At 38.6% G+C, this 20,543-nt stretch overlaps 1 protein-coding gene and 1 long non-coding RNA gene across 3 annotated transcripts in view; both read right to left on the bottom strand.

Annotated features, from left to right (window-relative positions):
- Positions 1–4,504: 4,504 nt before the first annotated feature.
- On the bottom strand, positions 4,505–10,724 carry LOC136012098 (uncharacterized). The gene is made up of 2 exons (XR_010611576.1): positions 7,513–10,724; positions 4,505–5,577 (listed from the first exon to the last, which is right to left on the bottom strand). It is a non-coding gene; the product is annotated as an uncharacterized LOC136012098 (long non-coding RNA).
- Positions 10,725–13,683: 2,959 nt separating this feature from the next.
- Positions 13,684–20,543, bottom strand: part of PLOD2 (procollagen-lysine,2-oxoglutarate 5-dioxygenase 2) — a 59,793-nt gene continuing 52,933 nt past the window's right edge. For both annotated transcript variants that reach the window (XM_065674901.1, XM_065674902.1), the window contains 6 exons: positions 20,108–20,221; positions 19,640–19,705; positions 18,598–18,702; positions 16,310–16,456; positions 15,958–16,083; positions 13,684–14,899 (listed from right to left, as the gene is read on the bottom strand). In XM_065674901.1, the coding sequence (XP_065530973.1) occupies positions 14,744–14,899; positions 15,958–16,083; positions 16,310–16,456; positions 18,598–18,702; positions 19,640–19,705; positions 20,108–20,221 (714 nt within the window). In that variant the 3' untranslated portion in view covers positions 13,684–14,743. The remainder of the gene's footprint in view (positions 14,900–15,957; positions 16,084–16,309; positions 16,457–18,597; positions 18,703–19,639; positions 19,706–20,107; positions 20,222–20,543) is intronic.

The raw sequence follows: 20,543 nt of genomic DNA, 5'->3' as shown, positions 1-20,543 counted from the left end.
TCTGTATTGTCAGATCTGTATTCATTCCTGGCCAAGAATGACCTCTTACGATAAACACAGCATGACTTACCCAGCTGACAGCCCAGCTGTGGTTGAAGAGTGCTGTAAGATAACCAGAGCATCCAGTGGGACACTGGAGAAGACCAGCCATGTGGCATTTGTGAAACAGTGCTGACACGTGGCACAAGAGCAACAATATGTACCTTCAAATTCCAGCAGCAGTTATTTCCCCCTCATTCCAGAAGTCTGCTTTAACCTGACTCAGTACAAGCAACCACAGAAGTCCCTGGGTAATTAAAGATACATGCTACATTTTCCATTCTTATAGGAAAGAAGGTTCTTAACCCTTTATGGTCCTTTGGATTTTAGCACAGTTAAAAGGAGCAGAACCTTAAGTAACCACTAAACAAGATAAGGATATTTTGCTGTACTTAAGGCTAGTTTAGGAATTTCTGTTTTCCAGTCAGTATTTTAAAAACGCTATTCCTACTCACACCCAAAAAGGAAATCCCATAGCACAAAAAGGCTCCATGTGGATAGAAACAGTAACTTTTCAGCTCACATAGAAGAGGAAGTTAATAATCTCTATTAAGAAAACAATTCTGCAGTTGTATTTTCTGATCTGTCACACCCATAAATTCAAACATCAATCCAAAAAACTCAAACTGGCTTTACTCAGTGAGAAACTGCCTCTTACCCAGGAGACTTCGACATTAAAATTACATCGAAACAACTGAACTCTGCCAACAGAGAATTTATGAGATAGAAAGTGAAATCTCTGTGCTATCGGAGTCAGCAGCTTAAGATCCAGTCCAGAGCAGGTGAGGGAAATAGAATGATCATTAACAATGAATATTTATAAAACATAATAGCCCTAGCATTTTACAGTTTTAGGGTGTAAAATAAGTCATTTTTCCATGTTATCTTTTCCTCTGCAGCCTGCAAACCACATAAGCAGTTAACACTTCTGAAGTATAGTTTCCATTTGACTTTTCTCTATAAAGTTGACTAAAAAAAGAGTTTACTACTCATTTTGACTAAAATGAGTAGGCAAACCCATCAAATTAGAGCTGATAAAAATGGCTCTATCCATCTACCTCTTGTTGTTAAAAGACTTCAATAAATGGTTCTGTGCACATACATTTTTAATAAAGTTTTAAGAAGTTCTATATTCCTCTCTTGACCTGGCTTTGACAAGGTGCAACCAAACATGTCAGTGGTCACTTGGAATAGTTGACGGTGTTTTTTCAGGACTAGAGATATCAATCCAGGAAAAACAAAACCAACAAAACAACAAAAACTAAAACCTGGGTTTCAATTTTTGGAGCAATAAGCAATTTCAAAGAAACAGAAAGGATGACACTGAATTCCACACAGTAACAGTCATTTCGTCACATCTAAGTAGTTAGCAGTAAGGCTTGAAAAGGGGTCCCATCCTCCCAGGTACTTCATACTCAACCACCAGCACCATACTGAAATAGCATATCCAACTGACACTTAGGAAAACAATAAGCAAGTTATTTGCTCCATCACGTAGTAACTCAGCCTCTATATATTAATATTCAAACAACAGTATACAATTCAGAAAAAAACATTTCATTAGAATGTCAAACACTTGCCTAAATGCCAGGTGTAAGAGATTGTGTAAAACAGGGAGATGGAGGGATCCCCGCAGACAAGACAATGGAAGGGATGCTCCCACAGCATTGCATTGACTGGCGTCATTCTTGGCTCTCAGAGTCTACGAGATCTTGTTTTCATACCAGAAGACAGTTTTAGAAACACACAGAAAAGGACCAGGGAAGAGAGCCCAAACTAGACATCAGTTTGTTGGGAAAGTTTTGTCTTACTAATTGCTCTGCACATTGAGCTGGCAGAGAGCTCCGTCTGGTATTTGAAGCATGTTTCCCCTTGCAGACCCCTCCTGTTCTGCTGCCCCCAGACTGGAGCAGGGCTGCTGGGAAGGTGGTCTGATGAATCATGGATGCTCGTCTGGCTACTGAGTCACTCAGCCAGAGGTCAAAGCCAAGACTGTAAACGGAGACTCTGCAGTCTCTTCCCAGATCTGTTGCCAAATGGCATGAACAAATCAATTTTCTGAGCCTCAATTTTCTCATCTACTTGCAAAATACTTTGATGCATTTAGATGAAAGGCTATGCAACTACTGCCCGATTACCAGACACTTTCATTCTCTCTCAGGTTATAAACTGCAACTTCTACTTAAAAATGTGGGTGTACATAGTTTTTTATGTATACATGTACAAATGCACACAGCCAAAGATGAACATTCCTAGACCTGAATTCCAAAATTATACCTTAAATATTATGGTTTGTTGCACCTATTATTTTTATCTTAACTAATTTTTATTATCCATGCTCCATTCTATCCTTAATAAGTATCTGTAAAATTAGATTTTGGATGCAGGATGGCAGACAGAGTATAAAGACACTACTTTATCTTCAACTTCCACTCACCAGGGAAGAAATGTGTATATGTGTGTGTATATATATATATGGCAAAGTATTTTTTCTTTCCACTGTCTCCATATGCTCATACTTTTATTAATTAGGTTAAATATTTTAACCTCCCCAGCAAATTACAGAAGAGAGTTTATAGAACAAACATATCAAAAAATTAAACTGAGAAAGGCCATTTCCAAGGCTCAAGTCAGATGTGCAGAAATTCAGCAATCTGCAGGCATGGCCCTAGAATAGATCTCACAATTTTATTGTTCATACATACCGCTATTTTAATTATGCTACAAGTAATGTGACCTCTTTTTTATTTAACAGAGTTTTAAAAATCATTCTTGCAAGCAGCCTTAAGTAACCACTAAACAAATTAAATTATGTTGTTGCCATATATTTAGTCAATATGTACCCAAGATAGCAGAATAAATGACCAGAAGCTTAGCAGACAGAAGGCTATTGTGGGACTACCCAAAATTCACTCCTAAATTACAAGCATTTTTTTCTTGCTGTTATTATTCTTGGTTTAAGTTCAGTGAACTTGGAATTCTTAACAGATTCTTAACAGCCTTCTGCTCCCAGCTTCTAAAGAAAATGAGTACAGAAAGAACCATTAAATACTGTAGAGGGCTTTCTTTGAGCTTTATGTGTTATCATTTAATCAAACCATACTGCACTCCAATTTGTAGAGGGCAGCAGTACAGTCCATACAGTTGTAATGCTCCTTCAAATGATTTCCTGAGCAATAAATAAGTACAAGATTGACACCGTGCAAACTCATTAGTTCACTACCTATGCAAGTCTTTACACAGTCCTGAATCGATTAGTATTCTAAAAGGGAGAAGACAGTTTTTCTCTTGTATTTGGTTTCAATATATTTATTTCTGAACTGAAAGAGGGATAGAGACAAAGAGTGGAAGTGGAGCTTGAAGAAGCATACCATGAAGAAAACAAGTTCCACATTTAAGTAGCATTTATATTGCCAATGGTACTGGCCGTGCTATTGGAGTGTTTTCTGTTTTCCCACAACACTCTATTATAAAGAAGAACATTCATAATTCAAAACTTGGGAGGAGGTTGGAAAGCCAGCTGAAAAGGATGAATATCCTCTTTATCAAGGTTCATTTTACACAGAGGGCTACCTACCAACATGCTGAACTAAAGCCAGGTGGGAACACAGAGAGAAGCTCTATATCTACAACCAATTTCCAGGAATCCAAGAGAAGTGAAATGTTTAATAAAGTGGTAAGGAAGGACTGCAGGCATCTCTGTAATAGCTTTACCAGTGGACCACAGGCATTTAGGAAAATACTGGATTCAAGAAAGACATTGGCAAAAAGCATGGATAAATGCCATGAGACATTCCACCAAGAAACACGTACAGAAAGCAGCACTGTAAAGTCAGAGAATAACAAATAAAAGTTATCTAAAAGCTGATGAAGGAAGGAAACATAAGGAGACATAAAAAGTAAGCTTAAGTTGGGGGTAGGAGGAACCTAGGAGTTCCTAACAGTTGCCTTTCAAATAATCCTGTGTTTTGTGTGGCCAAACATGACAAATGACAGCAGAGATGTCGGTTGGGAATTCAGCCCCTTAGAGCAGAAAATAAAAGACAGCAACATATCTGATCACTTCTAACATGATCAATATATTTCATTGTCCATTATGGCTTGGCAATGGGACTGAAAAAAAGACACTACACTTAATGCTATTTTTATCATGAATCGTAGACCATAATATGTAATGTTGTCACTAGCTTACTCAATTCCACTGCCTTGCACTTCTTCTAAACTTGTTACCTATACATGAAGATTTAAACTTCATTTTGTATGCAATCACTTAGGTCCATTATGGGGAAAAAGGTTCTACTTCTTTCCTTGTGAAAAGCAAAACTGAATCCCAAACCAGTTTTCTTTGGTAGTTTTTTTCAGATCTGCAAATTTCATTTGCAGAATGAAAAATGAAAACATGATTAGCAATAAATAACTCTTTATCTCTTCTTAGATACTTAAAAAAGATAAAAATCCAGTAAAGTTTGCTGTAAGTTTTTATTCTGAGCAAATATGCTGTGGAAGATACTCAGTCTGGAAGAGCTTCCTTAAGTTTTTTTTGACGTAAAGAAGTAGCATTTTAACACAGTATGCTCCACATAAAATCTTCATCTTGAAGATAAACACATCAAACTGAAAGAATAGCAGTATTTTTACATACACAAAAGATAAAAAACAACCCACATTTATAAAACCTAACTGTACAGTAGCTGTCTTTATGTATGAGTTACTTGTAATAAATACCAGGGTATCCTTCTCTAAAGTTTCTTTGTGAAGTAAGGAAATACTTTTCAGCTTTGTGAGACCAATTCCTTTTGCATTAGAAAAGAGCTACAGTTTTATTTTGTGCATATTTAGCTCCATTATTCAAAGAATGATTTTTTTTTCTGGAAATTTCCTTACAGAATTAATTTTGCTTACTGCAGACCTCCTATACAGGAAATTTATATTGGAACACTCAGATTATGTATTTTATCTATTTCCCTGGAAGAAAGAAATGTCCACTTCTCATGTATTAACACATTTCTGTAATTCTATTGATTTACATTGCTCAACAACTGTATTAGCTTTCCTTCATTCCCAAAGTTAAAAACAAAGAAAAAACCAGAAAGGGTGTGGTAGAACACTCCAGATCAATGCTGTGGAAGAACCACACAGAATACGCTATCAGCCTCCTCTTTCCCAGGGGCTTTGCTCCATATCAGTGCCTCTACTCGGATGTGCATCAAGCCTACGGCTATTCTACAGTTGCCAGGCTGCTCCTACACAGAAACAGATGATGTTTCTGTGCATCAGAAACAGAGCGCTCTCACTGGAGTTCTAAAATACTAAAACAAGAAAAGCTTCAGTCTCGCCCATAGGCAAGGAGGATGTCTTGAATTCCAACCTGTAAGAGCTAGGAGGTATGTCAGCATCCTTTGGGATAAGTCTTTCATTCGACAACTGTCTCATTTACCATAAATGTGGAGCTTGTCCAGGAAAAACAAGAGAAAATTATGGTGGATTTATGTCCTCTCAATCCTTGGCCTCAGTGGTTTCAACATAAAATCGCGAGACCTGCTTTGAAGGAAGGAGATAAATTAGCTGTTTAGGTGCAAATATTCTGCAAATTTGATATCAGCTCTCAGGTACGTGCAAGCAAAGGACACTCAGAAGTCACACACACATTCTCATTCCAGCTGAAATTGGGCTGCATCAAAAGGAGCGTGACCAGCAGGTCGAAAGAGGTGATCCTGCCCCTCTACTCTGCTCTTGTGAGACCTCACCTGGAGTACTGTGTGCAGTTCTGGTGTCCTCAACATAAAAAGGACATGGAACTGCTGGAACAAGTCCAGAGGAGGGCCACGAGGATGATCAGGGGACTGGAGCACCTCCCGTATGAAGACAGGCTGAGGAAGTTGGGGCTGTTCAGCCTGGAGAAGAGAAGGCTGTGTGGAGACCTCATAGCAGCCTTCCAGTATATGAAGGGGGCCTATAGGGATGCTGGGGAGGATCTCTTTGTCAGGGACTATAGTGACAGGACAAGGGGTAATGGGTTAAAACTTAAACAGGGGAAGTTTCGATTGAATATAAGGAGGAAATTATTTCCTGTTAGGGTTGTGAGGCACTGGAATCAATTGCCCAGGGAGGTTGTGAGTGCTCCATCCCTGGCAGTGTTCAGGGCCAGGTTGGATGAAGCCTTGGGTGGGATGGTTTAGTGTGAGGTGTCCCTGCCTATGGCAGGGAGGTTGGAACTAGATGATCTTGAGGTCCTTTCCAACCCTAACTATTCTATGATTCTATAATACATCAGTAACCTCCATTCACAAATGCAGTAAATTTCAATTCCTACATGAAATCTGTCAAAAAACTACCCCTCCCTATACTTGTTTCTTTCCTGTTAACTTCACAACTTAGTTGCCATAGAATTTTAATGCCAAGAATTAGAGCTTGCATTAGAGCTACATTGCATGCTGGGGGCCCTCTCACCTAATGATGACTAAGTTGGAAGTTTGGCCTTTTTTCTGAATATATATGCTCTAATGTTACCTTGCATTTTTAATTGTACATGAAGAAAAGACCCTTCAGGAACAAAGTCTGCAACTAGGAGCTCTTCCCATTTGTTTCTTTTTTTAGTATTACAGAAAGTTAAATGTGTACTGAAATTAAAATAGGTCTTTAGGCTGCGGTATTTTGAAGACATTCCTCAAGTGCCTCTTTGGGGTTCTCGTCATAAAATACTTCATGCAGGGAGTAGTTTTGTTGTCTTAATGGCTACAAAGCTTTTCTCTCCTCTGCAACATAATCTCAATTTATTTTCATTTTTTTATGAGCTTCTGATTCGCAGCATTTGAATGCTGCTATAGCTTCATAATGTGATTTTGCTCCCTTCAGACTAAAAGTAAGTAAGAATGAGAACAACTTGCCAAAAAATGGATCCATTTATTTGCTCAACCAATATTTCAAGAACACCTGCACAGCTATTTTGGAAACATACTGGTATCTTCATCAGCCTTTTACGTTTGTCTTATCCAACTTCAGGCAGATTATGTCTACCTAACGATGAAAAATGCACAGTGTTTCCCATATCCCTATGTTCAGCTAAGAACATCTCTTTTTCCTACTTTTGCCATCTGAATGACTTATATGGATAGATTCAATTCCTGGAAAGCTCACATTCCCTTTGTGTCAATGATATTTAGAGAAAAATCAAGCCTTGTCTGTATATTTTTCTGTGCACCATTATTTTCAGAATAAGGGAAACACTTTTTTTCAAGTCTGAGCAGCTCAGTGAAAAACATCCTCTTTGTAGAGCAAGGCCAAGATACAGACAGGCTATAAAAAAAGATCAAGCATGAGTTTGTGTTTCTACACACACACACACACACACACACGTGTAATAATGAAGGCTAAAAAGCTCTGATTAAATACATATGACAACAGCGAAACATTGCAGCAGACACCCGCTCCAAAAGCCACCAGCGATGCCACAGGTTGGGATGAAAGACTCACCTGTGGGATCTGAGAAACTGCACTCACCAGTGGCCCTCTATCTCCATCTCAGACCATTGGCTGCATAAACTACAAGAAAAAAAGTTTAATTGGGAAACACAATCTGTGCTTTTTTACAGAACATAACTCAGCTGTACTTGATATACCACAGCTCCCTAGTTGTGATCCTAAGGCATCTCTCATTACCACTGTAGTTTAAAATTTACACTTCAAGAACACTTTATTCTAAAGTTCCCTTGTCTCTGCCTTCCCTGCTCCTGCCTGCATTTATGCAAATGCCATTGGCTACCCATGCCTGGTTTGTGGCGGTTTTTTTGCTTTTTATCCCTGCTGGAAAGCTGACATTTGGCAAACACATGAGATGTGAAGGGAGCACAGTTTGGATGGGAAGTGACATGCATGTGTATGCCTGAGTGATGGGGGCATGGGCAAGGAGTCTAGGAGAATAAAAAGTTCATACCTCATATGGCCAAAATGCTCTCATACAGATTAACATGTGATTGAAGTACAAGAACTGAGAATTTCCTCTTTTTGCAAGCAATGCAAAGATTATTTGCAATGCTGTCAAGATCTCCATTCTACAATTCATGATCGCACAGTGAAGACAAGTCTGAGACAGTCGGATCTGGAAATTTTAAGGCAAAGCACTACTTTATATACCAGGACCTGTCCTACTTTACATGGCACATGTTTTAAAGAAGGACCAAACACTTGAAATAGCTCCCTGGTGAATCAGTTTGCAAAAGTGATTCAGAGATGACAAGTCTCTAAATTTGGATGTGCCAGAAGTTCATTGTTGCATTGTGTACCTGCCCGCCTCCTACACTCACCCAGTACTTCCAAAGATTAAAAACTAGCTTTTAGCAGCTTATACATAATACTTTTTGCCTCAGCTTCTTCATACATTCTGTTTACGTTATGCTAGAGAACATTCCTTAAAATGATGCAATGGCCTTGTGCTTCTGGCACTTGAAACTCACTAAGGGACACCAAATCTTACAGAAATGCCTTCAGTTACCACCATGTCCAAGTTAAAAGTCCTTCAGGGTGGGGGGGTGGGAGAGGGGAAGTGCTAGTTAAAGCCCCCCAAATCCTCATCTCCTGTAAGCTCAGAGACTTGCTAGAATTCAGGAGCTAAAATACCAGAGGAGCTCATCCTTACAAAGCAGACTCCATCTTCTCCAAGCTCTCTTACACACATCCTGGAGGCAAAAAGCTGGATCCAACTACAGCAAACCCCAAATTTCTCTGTAATCAGTGTGGTGAGTGCAACCTGGAACTGGAGCAGGAAACAGCTGGCCCCCTCAGGTACCCTCACCAACTCCATCTCTCCATCCTCACTGCTGCCACAAGAGGATAGACAAAGACCTATCATTCTCATATTAACAGCAGAAGTTGGATGCACCTTCCCCTTGCAATAGAATAACAACTGTTATCAGCCACCCCTGAGCAGTTATTCTGCTAGTTCTGTTGCTATCACACACTGAGAAGACAATTTACTTTATATGCATGGAAGAATATCCTTTAATTGAAAACTGGAAATGACTACTTTATAAGCAAAGTGGAAAACAGTGAGGTTGCAAACGTTTTCACACACTGCCAGTGGATGACTGCATGCTATGAGAGATAAGCAACCCAAGTCTGAGAAAGCTTAAAGCCTTAAGTATTAGTCAAACACACTCTGAAGGGTAGGTCATGATATCTTAAGGTATTTAGGATGGTAAACCATCTCAAAAGCATAAAGTATTGCTCAAATTAACTCCATTCCAAATGAGACTGTGAAAATGCTATGTTTTCATGCCCTGTCTGTACTATAGATTTTGAAGTAAGAGGCTTATACTAAATTTGCTTTGTTACCTTCCTCCTCTCTACTCCTCACTCCCAAAAGAGTGCAGAAACAAAATGGTGTAAAGCAATTAGGAGCTGAGCAACTCCTTTCACAAGTAAGCAAAATTCTTGGAAATCGAAGAATTCTAGTTTCAAGCCAAAAGACTAGATCCTGAATAAATCTGTTACTATGCAACTATGCACCTTCCTTGCCAACTTCAGGCACCCTGAGACATTCAACAGCTGTAAACCAGTAGTAAGTAGTGCAGGCAAGCACAAAGTGAACAACATTCAGAACCCAAAACACAAGTGATTTTTTTTTTTTTTTCCCAAGAAAATGCAGTTTTCTTAACTGCAAAGGTGCTGTGGCATCACCCAAAGCCCTGCCTACAATATGGCAAATATCCTCCATGCTGGCCAGGCTCTCAGCTTTGCTACTTCTGAAGTTGCACTGATGCCAATAAAGGCTCTAACCATGCTGACTGAAATCCTACTTTTGAACTGTTGCCTTACTCTATGAAATATCTTAAGACAAAAATGCTTTTATCAGATCGCTGACCCTGTATTTGATTCATGTGCAAAATAATCCTGAGGGGCATAGCTTTAAACACTGCCAAAACAGCTTTTCTGGTGAAGCTTTAACAGCTCAGTGTTCACGTGGAGACCAGCGATGAGTGGTGTCCCGCAGGAGTCAGTGTTGGAACCAATCCTGTTCAACATCTTTGTAGGAGACACAGACGGTGGGATGAGTTGTTGAAGTAAAGTGCAAGGTCTTACACCTGGCCCGAGGCAATTCCAAGCACAGTTACAGATTGGGCAGAGAAGAGATTCAGAGCAGACCTGCAGAGAAGGACCTGGGGGTGTTGATTGACAAGAAAATAACAGGAGCCAGCAGTGTGTCCTCACAGTCCAGAAAGACAACTGTATCCTGGGCTGCATCAAAAGAAAGGCAACCAGCAGCAGGTTGAAGGAAGTGATCCTGCCCCTCTACTCTGCTCTCATGAGACCTCACCTGGAGTATTGCGTGCAGTTCTGGTGTCCCCAACATAAAAAGGACATGGAACTGTTGGAACAAGTCCAAAGGGCCACGAGGATGATCAGGGGACTGGAGCACCTCCCGTATGAAGATAGGCTGAGAAAGTTGGAGCTGTTCAGCCTGGAGAAGAGAAGGCTGCATGGAGACCTCATAGCAGCCTTCCAGTATCTGAAGGGGGGCCTATAAGGATGCTGGGGAGGGGCTCTTCATTAGCGACTGTAGTGATAGGACAAGGGGTAACGGGTTAAAACTTAAACAGGGGAAGTTTAGATTGGATATAAGGAAGAAGCTCTTTCCTGTTAGGGTGGTGAGGCACTGGAATAGGTTGCCCAGGGAAGATGTGAATGCTCCATCCCTGATGGTGTTCAAGGCCAGGTTGGACAGAGCCTTGGGTGACATGGTTTAGTGTGAGGTATCCCTGCCCATGGCAGGGGGGTTGGAACTAGATGATCTTAAGGTCATTGCCAACACTAGCTATTCTATGATTCTACTATGAGGGTGGTGAGGCACTGGAACAGGTTGCCTAAAGAAGTGCTAAATGCTCCAACCCTGGTGGTGTTCAAGGCCAGGCTGGACAGAGCCTTGGGTGGCATGGTCTAGTATGAGGCGTCCCTGCCCATGGCAGGGGGGTTGGAACCAGATGATCTTAAGGTCCTCTGCAATCCTAACCCTATGGTGCTACGATTCTTGTCTCAATCTGGCTCCCAAACTCTCCTGAGCTTTGACACAGCCCCTCCTCATTTCACCCTCCCCCTTCAGCCATGAAATGCATTAAAAGACAGCCATCATCCTGTAAGTGGGATGTATTTCTACAGATCTTAAAAGCTATGGCAAATAGGAAGATAATTACAGAAGGAAAAAAAATATAACTAGCAAATATAAAGTTTAGCTGAAGATAAAAGCATTTCTTTCCAGTTGTGTTTAAAGATTGAATAGTACACAACAAGGTTCTTCAGTACTGCTGAGCAAGACCATCTGTTTCATTAGATTCAGAATAACTTTTTGTATTTAAGACAAAGAAAGTACTTGGGAAGCCATGTTGGCAAGTCATTTGTAGTGACACTTCTACCATACGGGTACAACAAAATCCTACACCATCAGTTCTCATTTCAGTTTTAGTGTTGGCTGGAAACTAACTTTCTGTCAGAGACCATCTTTCTTGGCACAAGCTAGAGGGAAGAAAGAGAAAAACTGTGACTTCCTGGCAGTCACAAATCAATTCCTTATTCCTGCAACCCTACTGTTAACTCTACTAGTGCAAATCTCAGCTCTTTGAACTGCCAATATTAATTCTACAAATGCATTTTATAAGGGCTCTGCCCTCTAATTCATGCTCTGCTATGGAATAAAAAAAAAAAGAAAAACAAACCCGTAATTAAAAAAACCCAGCTGTAGTCAAGTAATTTACCTGACACCTTAGTCACAGGGGCTGCTGAGACAGGCATTGGCTTTCCTTTCACTCACAAAAAGGGCAGAGCAGTCTACTCTGCCATGCAAGAAAGTGAGGATTCAAGGGAAGTGAAGATTCCAAAAATACTTATTTCTTTCAGAACTGAATCCACTGAAGACCACATCAGAAACTAATCAAAGGAAATGCATATATTCTTTTAAAACTCATTATGGTAGCTGAAAAGAAAAATCTGAACAAACCCTTTTAAGCAGAATAACAAAATAAAAACTAGTACTTGCACATGGGAGGAAGGAATTATACAGGTCCTTTCTAGACTTTTCCATCTCTTTAAATGTCTTGGTCTCCTTATGGCTTTCATGCTGCAAAACAGAAACTGTTGTGGAAGTCCTGCATTCAGTTAATGTTTATTTAACAAATACAGTAGATATGGGGGGAAATCCATTACAAAAGAAAAAGGCATAATCAAACACATTTCATTATTATTGCCTCACTGAAAATAAATCTTTTCGGGCTTGTCACAGTTTTATTTGAAATGAAGTGACAAATATATATTGGAATTATTTGTTGCACAGTAATGTTAAAGATTAAATGTGTAAAATCTACCAAATGCCCTGAACATTGTTTAGTAGTAGAGTTGGAATGGGTTCATGGATAAGAAATAAAACTAAGCTATACTCAGCCTCCTTTTGGTAAAAACTCTTAAGAAATCTATGAAATCTATGAAATCTTTTGCCCATATACTGCTCTTCCACCTCTTACACACACCACAGCCTCTTCAAGTACTTAACAGTGAATAATAAAGCTAGATGAAAGTGGAACAAATAAAATACTTTAAAAACATCTCATCTGTTGTAAAGCACCTTTATAGCCTTGTACTCCCAAGGTTTCTCAATACACTGCTGGAACTAAGGCTGCTGCTTTCTTCCTGATGCAGATATCTTCATCAGGAAGGTACCAATGGCAGGGGGAGGGGGGAAACAGTATGCAAAAGAACTTCCCATGTGCTGCAGGACTGTATTTTTGTGGACTGTATTTTTCCCCAAGAAAGCTCCTCATAATAGTAAACTGAAATATTATTCTGTTTCAAGAGATCAAAGGCAAATGCTCAGAAAAAGGAGATTAACAAAGGTCACATTAATTCTGAAGGCCTAAAGATCTTATCTGTAAATTTTACCTAAGCACAGGCAGTACAGAGAGAGGCATCCACTAAGACAGAGATATTTTATGTCTGCAAAGACAAGGGATATCAATCTCCAAATATTAGCCTGAAACAGAGAAAAGCTTACAGTATAAACAGAAATTAAAACAAAGCAACTTCCTGTGAAAAGCCCATCCTTTTCAAGCCAGTCCACTTTAGTACGTTATTGCAGTTACTGCATTTTGATGCATTTACTTCAGCATAATTTCAAGTATAGTTACAAACCATTCCGCAAAACAGCGTAACGGATATATGCAGACACTTATTTATGGTAAAAGAATAATATTTGAACTCTGCTCCCAATCCTTCCAGCTCCAAATAAAGCTTCTTTTTAGGGGATGTGATACAAAGCTTCTTCAAATATTAGCAGGTAAAAGTGAATTACTGTTCTGATCATCAAAAAGCCTCTATGTAAAAAAGCAAGGTTGGTATAGAAAACAAGAAGCATTCATCCTGCTGAAGTCATTTTGAAAGTGAAATGCAAGGTTTGGTAAGCAGGCACAAACTCAGTAAGAAAAAATTCAAGTAACACAGCAAATAAACCAAAACCTGATACTTAGAGAAACCTCCAATTTAAACGTATCAACACCGCCTTGAAAAATATTCATCAGTAAATATTATTTCTGTAACAATGGCAACATGCAAAGAAACTACCTAATACAGCAAAATAATAAAAAATACCTAATAAAGCAAAAGCTGTTATATTAATTTTAAATTACCCTTTATTTTTCACAAGTTTTTTCAACACGCTGTGCCTTTTGGCACAGTAGACTTTGAGATAGTCAGCTTCAAGTTTCTTTAAATTACAAACAGTAAATACAGCAGGAATATTTTAAACCAATTTCTTTAAAATAAATGGCAAGTTAAGACCCTTAGCTTTAAAAGAGAGAGACTGCAACCACTTCATTTTCCTGACAGAAAATTCAAGTAATTTTAAAAAAGAGTAGAAAATTGTCTTTATAAAACATCCTATTATTAAATTTTAAGCAACATTCTTAAAATAAACATTAAATTTCAGTATCAGTTGGGTGCAATTACACCTTTAGAAAAATAATTCATTTTAAATGAAGGTCACTTGGTGAAGATAAGTGTATTTTCAACATGATGAGTTTTCGAACCAAAAGATAAACCATGTTTTCTTAGCTAAATTATTTAATCCTTGCTCCATCTACACAATAAATTTATTTTTTCATGTAAAGGTATTAAATTCAGTATTAAAAATTGATTTAGATAATGGACTTACTGATATTTTCCCTTCAACATGTACCAGCATATGACATTATTGCTTATCCCCAACAACTGCATACAAGATTCACTTAATTTTGGTTTTATGCGTGGTTTTTAATTGGTTGGTACCAAACATACACACCACAAAAAATTTAGCTATATTACTTTACTGAATGAAAACCACAACGATCTTTTTTTTTCAGATAATTTTGTATCTACAGTTTATAGGGGCTTTTAAACAAAGAAATGGATTCATTATAAAATGTTTTTCCATTTTCCCTCCTTACCTACTCTTCAAGACAGCAGAATGGAAAACCAAGCAGGACATGTTTACTTTGTAACTCAAGGCTCAGAGCAGATACTGAGAGATCTTCAAAACATTTTCTTTTTTTTTCATTCTTTCAGCCCAAAGTAACTTTGTTGTCTAGGAACAGAAACAGTTTCTTTTATCACCATCTTCCAGAAGAAATCTATAAATAAATGTTTATGTAAAGAATCAAACACTGCCGTTGAAGAGGGCACAAAAAAAAAATTAAGGATCAATAAATGATACTGCAATGTATCTTGTGCCATTCAAGATAGGAAGTCCTTCATGTAAATGAGTAAGTCTTCCTGGATGCATGAAACTCCATCCTTTCCTGGGTGACTCAATGGAGCAGTTGTACCTAAGAAATTTACATCCACCTCCCTGTAGTAAAAACAGAAACAAAACAAAACCCCAAACATTTACTTTGTGTTTTAGTAAAGTTCTATTTATCCACAACTTGAAACATTTTGCTATTATTAACAGGCTGCTAACAAATTTATTTTTTTTTACTATCCCTACTAACAAGGTTGTAAAATGACACCATCTTCAGAGCAATACATAACAGACACACATTTAAAATCAATTTCCCTTGCTTTGTTTTAGCATTCTCTGGATAACAATTTATGCAAGCAGCAACTCTGGCAAACAGATCTTTAACAACTTTACTGTAGATGATACCAGAAACAAGCAAATCATGTTCCTAGGCCTTGTTCCACGACTGCAATCCTATCCTGGAGAGTGTTTAAACAAATCTTAAATAAATTAATCTGGCTATTGCTTTCAAACTGAAGGTGTGTTTTCTAAAGTAGTGTTTGACAAACACATTTATGTTAAGTAGGACTGTGAATAATACAGGTTTATAAACAAAACAGGTTAAATTTCTCTACTAGTCAAAGCTGGATATTAATGCCACTGCCCTTCCTTTCTCCATCCTCTGAGGACTGTTTACTTGAATCAGAGTAGAAAATAATTTATATCTCACAAAAAAACCTCAAACAAAGAAAAAAAAGGAGCAACAGACGAAAATGTTAATTATGTGGCTGATCTTGAAAAAGAATCATTTAAAAAGTTGTAAAAAAAACGGTTTGAGTCAATTTGGGACTAAAGTGTTTAAAAAAATTAGTTTTCACTGTACAGAAGCATGTCAGAAATGTTAAAAATGAAATGGCTAACATTTCCAAAGTTTTTTCTTTAAACCTCTTCTCCTTCACCATCTGAAATAATTTTGACCAATTCAGCCTGACGGCATCAACAGTTGTGGATCCTGCAATTGAGCAAATTTAGTACTTATCAAAAAACACCAAGGAATATCTGAATTTGTGATACACATCTTTTTCTTTTTGACTTGGTTTTTAAGTATATCCTTTTAGGATCTAGTTTTGAAATTACATTAAACACTCAAAGGACATCTTTTTTAAGTCAGTAAGTTGTCAACTTACTTGGAAGTCCTCGCCTACTTTGTTGAGAGCGATGTTGATTGTGAATGTAGATGAGTCATGATGGGGTCTGAGTGACCGCTGTCTGTCAGGGCTATATTTCACAACAAAATTCAGTAAAGCAAACCCCTTAAACAAAACAGAGTTAGACTTCAACATGTGAACTTCCACATCACATAGAGGGTTCTTGGGTTTGGTGTTTTGTTTAAAACTGAGTTTATAACACAACATTCATCTATAACTACTGCTTCATCACGCATGAACTCCCCAACCAAACCAAATAGCATATATTCAATAATGTATTAGAATCAGTCATGCCATGCAGGAATCACCTATGTAAGTTCTAAACCCATACCTTGGTATAATAGCCAGCAAACACTTTCAGGGTTACGGGTGCAATGAACTCTCTTATGAAATGTAGCCATTCATTATCCAGTCCAATTTGCTTCATATGAATATCATCAGTCGGGACATTTTCATAACCTCCAGAAATACGGCTGTCCTAATGAAAACACCATAAACAACCTTGAAACATGGAAATGGAATGCTTCCGGCACTTCCACAAAATTTATTTGAAAACTGCAACAAAGCAATGCTTTAGCTGGCATATGTGAGCTTGCTGTACAGTCATTTACCAGCTAACAACTGTGGAAAAAAACGCTGAGCTATGAATGAACAAAAATTTGAAGTTTTTTAAAAGGTGAGTCAATATTGGGATATGTTGCCTGTAAATAAGGGCCTCCTGAGATAATGATTCTATTTATTGAGATGTAGATACAGGCCTCAACAGTGTAATAAATAATTTGAAGATAAAAGTATGTTAAAACGCTTTCTGGAGGCTCCTCTTTGCAGTAAAATAATGAATGCAATTTATCTCATTTCCAAGGTACCACATTTGTGAATACAACAAACATTCCTCCAATTTCAGCCATAGTTAATGAATACCTTGAACTTTCTGCAAACACAAACACAATAGCTTGTAACATCTGTGAGTAACTGCCCAGGGGGACAACTGTGACAAATTAATACTTAAGAGGTAAACAAGTAAAACTTTTCTGGACATCTATCCAAGATCAGCCTCGGATAACTGTCGGGTAACTACTACAGCAAATGCACAGTCAGTGTCTGAATTTGGTCTGTACTGGGTTTTTTGACCCAAGGTCTGTACTGGGTTTGCATGCCAAAGTATTGGCAACAGGGGAAGACTATAGTGGCTTCTGTGTGAATCTGCTAGAAGCTTCCCCTATGTCCAACAGAGACAAAGCCAACTGGCTTCAGGATGGACCTGTCGCTAGCCAAGACCAAGCCCATCAGAGACAGTGACAGCACCTCAGGTTAGGCTGGGGAGTAACAGGACAGTGCAACAACTGCAGCTGAGGAAAGAAGTAAGAATGTGAAAGAAACAGCTCTGCAGGCACCAAGGTCAGTGAAGGATGGGAGGTGATCCCAGAATTAGGCAGAGCTTGCCTGCAGCCTGTGGTGAGGCAGGCTGTCCCCCTGAAGCCCATGGAGATCCATGGCAGAGCAGATATTCACCTGCAGCTCATGGAGGACCACACACCGGGGCAGGGGGATGCCCAAAGGAGTCTGTGACCCCGTGGGAAGCCTGCACTGGAGCAGGCACCTGGCAGGACCTGTGGCCCTGTGGAGAGAGGAGCCCACACTGGAGCAGGTTTGCTGCAGAACTTGTGAACCCACAGGGGCCCATGGTGGAGCAGTCTGTTCCTGAAGGATGTACCCCATGGAAGTGACCCATGCTGGAGCAGCTCATGAAGAACTGCAGCCTGTGGGAGGAACACACACTGGAGAAGTTCATGGAGGACTGTCTGCTGTGGGAGGGACCCCAAACTGGAGCAGGGGAAGAGTGTGAAGAGTCCTCCCCAGAGGAGGAAGCAGCAACAGAGATGATGACGAACTGACCACAACCCCCACTCCCTGTCCCCTTGCACCACTGGCAGGGAGGAAACAGAGAACACAGGAGTAAAGTTAAGACTGGGAAGAAGGGAGGGGTGGGGGAAGGTGTTTTTAAGATTTGGTTTTATTTCTCATTATCCTACTTTGATTACATCAGTAATAAACTGATTCCCTCAAGTTGAGTCTGTTTGGCTTGTAACAGTAATTGGTGAATGAACTCTCCCTGCCCTTATCTTGACTCATGAGACTTTTGCTGTATTTTCTCTCCCCTGTCCACCTGAGGGGAGTGATAGAGCAGCTTTGTGGGGCACCTGATGTCCAGCCACAGTCAAGCCACCACACAGTTCATTGAGGAATGTCTCTAAATCTACTGAACAAGAAGCTACATGGTAAACTAAAGTACACACTGTACACCATGAAGGAGATGTCTCGGGTCACTGGCAATTCTTGAAATTCTTGTTTGTTGCAGCACACTGTGAACTGTAAACTTATAAAGGTATTCACTAATTAGGGTCATGCATATATAGGCTGACACTTAGAATCATAGAATCATAGAATAGTTAGGGTTGGAAAGGACCTTAAGATCATCTAGTTCCAATCCCCCTGCCATAGGCAGGGACACCTCACACTAAACCATGTCACCCCAGGCTTTGTCCAACCTGGCCTTGAACACCACCAGGGATGGAGCATTCACAACCTCCCTGGGCAACCCATTCCAGTGCCACTTACTTGGTGTCTTCCACCAGACCACTGTCCAAAATGTTCCATTTCTTCTACCAATTCATCACAGGCAGTGTCAGAAAATATAGGAAACCAAAACACATCTGGACAAGGCTACAAATGAAAAAAAAAAATTTTTTTTTTAATTACATTCATATTTTCAGTGGAGTTAAGCTTTAACAGCTTTTATTTTTTAGCTGCTAAAAAAAGGACATCTTCACTTTTCTTGTTCCTTAGAGAATACCAGCTGTTCTCATTCAATAAATATTTAAATAATTATTTAAATAATTACATTTTGCCTTGATCCACAAATACATTCTCACAGAATGAATCAACTATGAGCTACCTTGTAAGCCATGACCCAATATTAACAGCTGTATCAGTGTACCCACATATTCTGTGCCTTGGTTGCCCTAAATAACAACCCTGATCTACATTTACAAGCTATTAAGAAAAAGTTTAAAAGTCAACATTGCTTTAAATACAAAACCAATTTATCGCAGCTTTTTAAGAAAGCAAAATTCATTAAATCACCTAATCGACGCAGAACAGATCATCCAGCATCAGTACAACAATTACCATCTTAGAAGGGCTCTGTTCAGATTAGTTGCATGACAAGAAACAAGCACCCAAGAGAGTTAAAAAAAGCCAGCAAAAGGCTTTACCTTATATTCCTGGTAGTCAGACCTTAGAAATCCATAGGGAAAGCAAACCCCAAGGAAAGAGTCTAGATGAACATTTCTTTACTGGACACCAGAACACACAGGTATGTGCTACAGAAGTTTTATTAGGCCTTCTGCTAGTGGTACTTACTAGTTGAAACAAATAAGCTAAGCATATCTGTATTTTGGAGAAGGCAATTACTTCAACAACTACTACCAATTATTTTTTGGAATAGCCTCATCTAATTTTCAAAATGGCAAAAGCTATGTTCCAATACAAAAAGCTGTTCAGCCACAAGACCAAAAAAGAATCTACATGGAAACAGTTACTGTATGCCAACTTACTATCAGTCAGGCCCACAAATTTTAAGAAAACTATTTATACCCACCTGTTCTACTATATTATCGGTGAATATCTTTGAGTAGTTGGGATTTATATAGGTTTCCTTCCAGTCCTAAAACACATGATATTAAAACATTAAAACCAGAATAGATTAAATCATAAATTACAAAACCAAATTCATATTCTATTCATTTGCTCTACTGAAATTATTCAAAACAATTAAACAATTTCTTACAGCCATAAATGAACTGGTTCTCATCACGTCAAAAATCATGAAATTACATCAGAGCCATATCTCCAACTCCTTACACTTGTCATCAGTTGGCTTGTTCATATGATGTATTGTCATTTGCAAAAATAGGTGGTAGAGAACACCTTTTAGTATACAAACAATATTCAATGCATAAGAAACAAATATTCTCCATGTAGTCTTTAAATCCCAAGTCCTTTATAAAACACAAATTTTACATTTTTTCAAACAAACTAACTGTTTCATCAATGATAAGATGCATACCACAGGATTCTCAAATATCTGCCAAAGGTCATTGTTGTAGTGGGAAGTATTGTAATTGGCGGTCGAAATGAGTCTTCCAAATTCATGTCTGTTGGTAATGTACATGAAAACACCCTACCAAGTAGAGAAAACGTCATTAGCAAAACTGTCCATCTTGGCACAAATGATGTTTTAAAAAAGTTTGCTTATGAATGCACTTTCATGAACTCTTAACACACATCTGTACATGCACATTATACACATACTGTTCATTTAGCATCTTTAATTTTCAAACTGTTAATTATAATCATGAACTAATGTTCATAATTTCTTCTTTACAAGCACCTGAATTTATTTGGTAAGCACATTAAACCAAAACAGATATTGTTCATACCATAAACCTACATACAGTTATAGAAAGGAAAAAATAAGAGAAGTGATGATTTGTTTTCCAGAA

The sequence above is a fragment of the Lathamus discolor genome, chromosome 3 (assembly GCF_037157495.1).
Source record: "Lathamus discolor isolate bLatDis1 chromosome 3, bLatDis1.hap1, whole genome shotgun sequence".
In the NCBI taxonomy this organism is placed as follows: Eukaryota; Metazoa; Chordata; class Aves; order Psittaciformes; family Psittacidae; genus Lathamus; species Lathamus discolor.
Note: the sequence above shows the minus strand (reverse complement) of the source record. Positions and strands in the feature narration are given on the sequence as shown.